This window comes from Prosopis cineraria, unplaced genomic scaffold (assembly GCF_029017545.1).
Source record: "Prosopis cineraria cultivar Desert tree isolate PC_DT_omini unplaced genomic scaffold, ASM2901754v1 PC1229, whole genome shotgun sequence".
NCBI classification, from domain to species: Eukaryota; Viridiplantae; Streptophyta; class Magnoliopsida; order Fabales; family Fabaceae; genus Prosopis; species Prosopis cineraria.
In genome coordinates, this window is record NW_026556554.1 from 15,129 (window position 1) to 23,093 (window position 7,965).

Sequence of the window (7,965 nt, forward strand, 5' to 3'; positions counted from 1 at the left end):
AAACTGTCAAAAATATTTACTTAGATTTAGATCAAATCTCCACTAATTCCAACACAAGATCCACCCCCACCACCCCCCAAGTGCAGGTCTCTAGGTGGAGAGAGGTGAGGACAAACAAGAGAGGTTTGATAAGGCTCACCGATCCCTTGTCTCTAACTCTCTATTTCTTCATATGGAGATGCCTGGAGGGTCCTGCTAAACTTTGTTTGTATATAGCCTGTTGTAACATTTTTCTCATGATGATTATGAATATTTGGAATCATGGCCAGACCAAAAGGCAGAATTGCCTGAGTGCTTCACATTTGTCTGATACCTCCTCCTTCCATCAGGTGACATTGGCATATGAGGAATCCTTTAAGAAGACAGTAGTACTTTGCCGAAACCCCACTACCATTAATGAACAAAGGCTGGTAATTTCTTGCAACTTGACACACAGTTGTTCTTGTACGTAATGAGGCCACCTCTTTCAGCACCAGCCTTAACATTTGCAGGCCAAATGGGCACCATTTGAAGCTCTAGCTAGATTCAGTATATCAGCTACCATTATTTGCTCCACCAGTAATTTCCCCACTTTGATAGAAGCATCCTGGGGGTGGGGGGAATTCTCAATGGGATGTGATATTAATGTACTTGTAAGGTAGTGGTAATATTAGTGGCACGCCTTTGTCTCCTATCTTCTATTGTAAATTGTACCTCCTACTTTCACCCTGTTTTGGATGATTTGTTATTTCATTTCAGAATCCATCACCTAATTCTAAGACCAAGTAGAATGATTACCACTCCGAAAGCACTCCAAAAATGTAGTTAAGTCATGAGTTTTATTTAAAAATAAAATAAATTTTCAATTTTACCTAAATTTAAATGAAAAATTCTTTATATTTGTAGTACGTTAATTGAAAAAACTTAATTAATTCTAATCAAATACTTCCTCTATCCCAAATTATAAAACAGTTTTAGACAAAATCTCACATACCAATAAACATCATTCCTTAATCTACCCAAAATATTATATTTTGGGACTGAAAAATTTCTTCAAAAGTATCCTATAATTTGAAACGGAGGAAGTAACTTATAATAAAAATTATCTATCTTTTTTTAAAAAATGCCTTATAATAAAGATCATAATTTCATAAGTCATCAAACATTTCAATTACATTAATGAAGACAGATGGTGAGACAAGTGAAGGGGAAGTAGTGACATACTAAATTGCAGTTGCGGCTAACACTTAGTACTTTGGATTTAACAATTTTATTTAACATTCCGCTCCAGCCCCAACGTTGCACAACTGCAGAAGCTTCGTCATACTTTTATTTACCAAAAACGATTGTTTTACACACTTTTTTTTCCATTCTTAATCTAATGAAATGTTCACTCTTGTTTTCAATGGATTATCGATTCTATCTCCAACTAACAAAGAATGAGGCCTAAAGTAGGAAGCTGGAAAGTGGAAGGAACTCATTCCATTTCTATGGCCCTCACCAATAATTCTACTTTCGCAGGCTTTAATCTTGATGCTTGCTGACCACAATAGGCCTCTCAAAAGCAATTCAACCCCACTCCTCCACCCACAATAAAGACAATAAGGAACATCAAAGCTATGATTCAAATCACCCGTTTAAGAAGTTGGGCTTAAAAAAACTAATTACCCACTCAAGAGCAAAAACCTAAACCTGGAATGTGATTTAAGAGTGAGAATTTCCAGCACCAACTTAAAGGGATTACCATTCTACCCTCGAGCAAAATAAACATGCTTAAAAAAAGGAGGAAAACGGTGATAACACGGAAGGCGGTATAAAGAAAACAGTCACATCTTACTTAAAACTTCAATATATGTAGTGGCCACAATGCCTGGAGGATACAGCCCAAAATGCAAAATAAAAAGAAATTAAGACAAGCACATTAACTATGACAAAATATACTGTCAACCTAATAATACTCCACATCCCAAACAGCTCTAAAACAAATGGCCTATGAGCATATTCAAGCTTAGCCAGGTTGGAAACAGCAACTCCAAAGGACGTCACCAAAACAGTATGGAATGGGAAGTTATGCCTTGCCTTTCCCAGCTTGGAGCGACTGAATCTTTTCTTGCAATTTTAGAATCTGAAAGATTACGGATAGAAAATGATACAATGAATCATCTGCTATCCCATCTAACTAATTTTTTTTTTTTTTTTACTGGGGAATACAATGTAAGGCATTCTGAGTTTAATTGCAGGGACCCAATCAACCACAATAATATATGGGTACACTTTATTTAGTTTAATTTTTTTTTTTTACACATGAAGGCATTCAAAATGGAAAAAAAAAATGATGCAGTATGGAGAAAACATTAAATATTTTTCAGCAAGAGGCCTATTTGCCGGGATTTATCTTTAAAAAGCCTATGCAAAGCCCTGCAACATGTACATGATAACGATAAGATAAGCTGTTAAGCGTGGACCTTAAAAAATACTGCAGTCAAATCCATCATTTTTTCAAAATTTTTGAAATTTCCAATACCATTATTCAGTTATTCTTCTAAAGAACAGCTTTGATATAACCAGACTGTAGTTGGGTAATTTTAAAACCAATTAATCCATCGTCCTTCAAAGCACAATTACACACTGATAAAATCACATTCAGCCTCAAGTCTAGATAAAACTAATTTTTATGTTTATCTTACCTACTTTTCCACAAGAATAACGACATAACATATATGTCATCATATTTTTGTTTCCAAAAAATAAGATTAGTATATATGTAACTTAATAGAGTTTCGAGATAATGGGTGATATGATAAGATAGATATTATAAATAAATATTATTTTTAATTTATTTTAGATTGTATTTAGCATTATATAGATTCTAGGAGATTTTATTTAGTTTTATTTAATTATCTAGTTATCTAAATTTTATTCATTATTTTAAATTGTATTTAGCATTATAAATATGCTTAACAACTTAGAAACCAATATATCATGAATAAAACAGACTTTTGAGACTTTTGGCACTTTGAAAATTCTCCTAAGCGTGGCTATTGAGAAAAGTGTAGAACGAGATTTTTGTTTTATATCATCTTGGTAGATTTATTTCTTCTATTTTCTCCTATCAGTTCTATGTTCTCTTATTAATATTATAAAATTAGATTCTGATTTCATATGTCAATAGAAATTTATATTCCTTATTTCTCTTTACTTATCTTCGAACCCTATCATTTGGCATTAGAGCCGTTCAATCCAAAGATGGTACTTACCTATTCCGCACACCCATCCCATGCTATTATCATCCATCTTCTAGAACACATTTTTTCAAGTATAATAGTGGAGATCCACAACCATGGATTTTAAAGGCGGAAAATTATTTCCAATATTATCACACTTCTGAAGACTTCAAAGTTGATATTGCATTGAGACATTTAGAGGGAGATGCTCATGATTTCTTCACTTCGATTAACATGGAACGTACAATCCCTTATTAGGAAGAATTAGTGGAGGTATTACTAGAAAATTATAAGCCCTTAGAATATTAGAACCCAAATGAGTTATTATGTAGCATCAATCAAATTGGTTCTATGCAGGAGTATCGTTTGGAATTTCCTAGGCACTCTACTCATGTGAAGAACTGGCCGGAACATTGCCTCTTAGGAGTCTTCATCAAAGGCCTCAAGGAGAAGCTCAAATCTAACGTTCGGATTCATAAACCTAAGACAGTTTACCAAGCTGTTAGTTTGGCCCTTGAATATGAGTTAAAAGCCCAAAACTCTTGTGGGCTCAAAACTACCCAGCAAAACCAAACTAATCATTTGTTTCCTTCAATCCCTTATCAAACAGCACATGACTTCAAAGAGACATCAGCATTGACTTCAAACTCCCTTTGGCCAAAAACTTCAACCTCGTTTCCTCACAAGCCAGCATCTAAAATGGCTTCCATGGAAGCCAAACAGCATCGACAAGAGATGACACTGTGTTTCAATTGTGGTGAGACTATCAAATCTGGGCATCACTACAAGGGATCTTTTTCGCTGTTGGAAATTACAAAGGAGGGTGAAGAAATTGTTCCTTCCCTTGAAGAGGACAAAACCATGGAGATGGAACCTAGTGGGGTTGAAATTTCCCTCAATGCTATTCTGGATAGCAACAACATATCTACAAAGAAGCTTCAAAATGCCAGGTCCTGAACTTGGTGGATAGTGGGTCTAACTGCAACTTTATCCTTGAAGTTCCCATGCAGCCTCTTGTTCAACCTTTTGGAATCCACATTGGAGATACTTCTATTTATCTATTACTCCCATCTCAACCTTCAGATTCACAAAAAAGCTATTGCCTATGTCTAGCTTTGAGGACAAGGCCAATTTTCAAGAGGGGAGTATTGATAGAGTACCAAGATAATGGTTAATCTGGAAAGATAGATATTATAAATAAATATTATTTTTAATTTATTTTAGATTGTATTTAGCATTATATAGATTCTAGGAGATTTTAGTCAGTTTTATTTAATTATCTAGTTATCTAGATTTTATTAATTATTTTAGATTGTATTTAGCATTATAAATATGCTTAGCAACTTAGACACAGGCGTATCATGAATAAAACAAACTTTTGAGATTTTTGGCCTCTTAGAGATTCTCCTAAGCATGGCTATTGAGAGAAATATAAAACGAGATTCTTGTTTTATATCATCTTGATAGATTTATTTCTTCTACTTTCTTCTATTAGTTCTATGCTCTCGTATTAATATTAGGAAGTTAGATTATGATTTCATATGTTAATAGAAATTTATGTTCCTTATTTCTCTTTACACATCTCGGAACCTATCATAACTCATTTCAACAAAAAAAAAAAAATTCTATTATACAGAGATTCTAGTTACTGACCACAATCAAAGATCAAATACATCAATATAGATCATAAGAACTGTGAAACCACAGCTAATAAATGGGCATAAAAGTGATATACAAACCGTTTCTTTCTTGCTATTTTGTTTCTCTTCCAGATCTTGAAGGGTAGCATCAAGACGCTTCCTAACATTCAAAAGGACCATTTCTAAATAAATATATGCGACAGTGATAACAACTGTAATATGACTTTAAGGTACTAAAACTAGCTCAACTATTACAAAATGACAGCAATGAAAGTCACAACATGCAGCAACCTAGAAACAAATAACTGTAAAAACGCATAAGGGGGAAGGAGCTTGTGAATGTTCACAGGTCTTTCAAGATTAACAATCATAGTGGAAGTTGTGAAGCAGCTAAGAATAATAAAAACCTTCACAAGCTAAGGTATAAAAGTAATAAAACAAGAGCTACTCAGGGCTGGTCCAAGTGATAAAGGCAAGGTGGGATGTGGAATGTAACTAGGGTTCAAATTTCCCAGTAAAACCAACAAGTAACAAGACGAGAAAGTTTTATTTCTACACTAGAAGCATAACCGTTGACTCATGATATGCATTACAAATCAGAAAGCATAGATCTAAATCATGAATGGTAAAATATGTTGAATTGTAAGATTTAATGACAAGTGAAAAGTAACATGAAATATAAGATATGGCATACATATATCCTTGTAATATGCCTTAATTACCCGAAATCATAAAAAAAGTTAAGAAAGCACTTAAACATAAGTCGTAGATAAGTCATTAGTCATATAATTTGTAAGTAATTGATCATTTAATTCTTGAAAGTATGGAAGCATGATGCAGAGGTGATATCACAAAAGAAAGGGAAGTTCAAGACACAGCTGATTGGGATACAACACTATGTGAATTCACATGATTAAGTACCCATACTGACCCACAGCACACTATGAAACAAGGTCATATTTATCCTATGATAGTCTATACGAAGCTACATGACAAAGGCTTCAGGAGATATGACACATCAAATCCAATAAAAGTTCTAGTATACAAGACTACAAGTTTTACAGGAAGAGAGATTGGTGGAGTAAAACTTATTCAATAATTAGTAGGGGCAGCCAATCAAATAATACTGTATTTCATATTGTAAAGAAACTTAGTATTATTAGGTTGCCTAAGATCTATATGGAAAACCAAGTCCAAGATCATTAATCACGACGTGTACAGAACCAGTCCTTGGATTCAGAAGAATTCAAGATATTGGCGAAATGTCAATGAGTGAGGCTCTTTAAATAGCGGATATCTAGGTAATTTTCAGCAGAGCATTGAAGCAGCTCACTTCTGAACATCTTCTGACAGCTGAATCTGCTTTCCCTCCTCATTCAAACCACATTTCTGAAGCCCAGAATTCTAGCAAGGGGAGTAGTTCTACCCACATCAATCCCCTTTTCATTATTTCCCACGCATATAATCCTATAAAATCAATCGAACGTCTGGGCAGCATAATCAACCAAAATGCTAACACTAGGTTTTACCAGGAAAATAAAAGGTGAGCAGCCATTTGCCTCATGAATAACTTGTCCATATTTCGTAGTGTTACTTTTCTTTATCTCAAAAATAAATAACAATAAAACCAACCCCACACAGAAGCAGAGATAGCTGCGTGCAACATCATAAAATTCAACTCAACAATCTAGCCAACCCGTGATTACTTAAACAGATAAGAAGTTTATCAGAATCACAGCTCTAACCACCACTTACTAGAAAAATAAAACCGCACTTACAATTCAGCAGAGATATATTCGATTCTCTTGCGCACGTTTGCATTAGCCTCAGCCAGGTCCTGTTTAACAAGTACTGGGCCAATCAACTTGTAGACATTAGCGCCTTCTGTCAACAAATCCAATTCCTGCCCGAACAGAACAGGTTACTCATGAAAACGCAACAAACAAGAAGATTCCAACACAAAAGAATGAAATAGCAATCAAAAAGAAAGTAATAGAAAGAGGAACCTATACCTTAAGGACAAGCTCATTCTCCCCGAGCTGGATAGTATATTTCTTTCTCAATTGGTGATTCTTCGCAATATCTGATCGAATAAACAAATTATAACGAGAGATAACCCGAAAAAATGAAAAACAAAAATTGCAAGAAATGGTGGGAAGAATTATGAAAGCTTGCCCTTTTGAAGCTTGCTGAGATCGTTAGCTTTGTTCTCCAGGTCGCGTTGAGCGTCCCGAAAGGCGGCGGACGAAGCCATCGAATCGGCTCGCTGTTGTTTCCGTCCGACGTCCCTCTTCGTTCCAGATTTACTCTAATTAAGTCCAAGCCCAATATCGGAGACCGGCCCAGTAATTCAAGCATCTAAGTTCAAGCCCAGAATCAGAGTCTAGCCTAAAAAGTTCGAACACCACGGATCGCACGATATGGGGTTCCTCGGATCAATCGTAATTGGGAGTTGACCCCATGTCGCTTAAATTTGTCACACTCGCTCATGTTAATTAATTATTGAATTATTGATTGATTATTTTACAGATAAGAAATTTTCACGTTTAAATTAATATGCCTTAAACAGTTTATTAGCTTAAAACGACTGTATTTATATGTGTGTGATCATTTTTTTTTTTTTGGGTAAGGGTGTGTGTGATATCATTTAAATTGTAAGAGAAAATGGGAGAATGGGAGGTGTTAAAACCTATTATCAACATATCCATACAATTTTATGAACAGATTTGAATGCTACTCGTGAAGATGCAAAATAATTTATTTTGTATTAATCTAGAAAGAGTTATACACAAGTATTTATATAAAATACAATATGAGTAAACAATAATACTTAAACCAAAACTACAGACCATAAGGTAAACAACATCCTACATGTTATATCAGATAGTCTCAATACTCTTCCTTAAGTTAGACATATGCAAATCAGAAGTTCTTAACATTCTAAGGAATCTATCATGAGATGTTTTTCCTAAAGCTTTGATTAGCACATCTGCTTCTTGATTTGCAAACCTAACATTATGTAGGCAAATCAACTTTTCTTGCAATTTTTCCTTAATAAAATGACAATAAATTTTTATTTGTTTAGTGCTTTCATGAAACACAGGAATATGTGCTATATATAT

The 7,965-nt window shown here is 34.4% G+C and overlaps 1 protein-coding gene across 1 annotated transcript; it reads right to left on the minus strand.

Annotated features, from left to right (window-relative positions):
* Positions 1 to 1,793: 1,793 nt before the first annotated feature.
* LOC129299617 (prefoldin subunit 6) lies at positions 1,794 to 7,177 on the minus strand. The gene is made up of 5 exons (XM_054938089.1): positions 7,019 to 7,177; positions 6,856 to 6,926; positions 6,622 to 6,746; positions 4,943 to 5,003; positions 1,794 to 2,104 (listed from the first exon to the last, which is right to left on the minus strand). The coding sequence occupies exons 1-5, from the start codon at positions 7,095 to 7,097 to the stop codon at positions 2,048 to 2,050; spliced, it is 393 nt and encodes a 130-aa protein (XP_054794064.1). The 5' UTR covers positions 7,098 to 7,177; the 3' UTR covers positions 1,794 to 2,047.
* Positions 7,178 to 7,965: the final 788 nt, after the last annotated feature.

Excerpts from the sequence above, each read along its gene's own strand:
- LOC129299617 (XM_054938089.1), bottom strand. The coding sequence starts at position 7,097 with ATGGCTTCGTCCGCCGCCTTTCGGGACGCTCAACGCGACCTGGAGAAC. Across the intron at positions 6,747-6,855 it reads AGAATGAGCTTGTCCTTAAG|GAATTGGATTTGTTGACAGA; the intron begins GTATAGGTTCCT and ends CTGTTCGGGCAG. Across the intron at positions 2,105-4,942 it reads AAAATAGCAAGAAAGAAACG|ATTCTAAAATTGCAAGAAAA; the intron begins GTTTGTATATCA and ends GTAATCTTTCAG.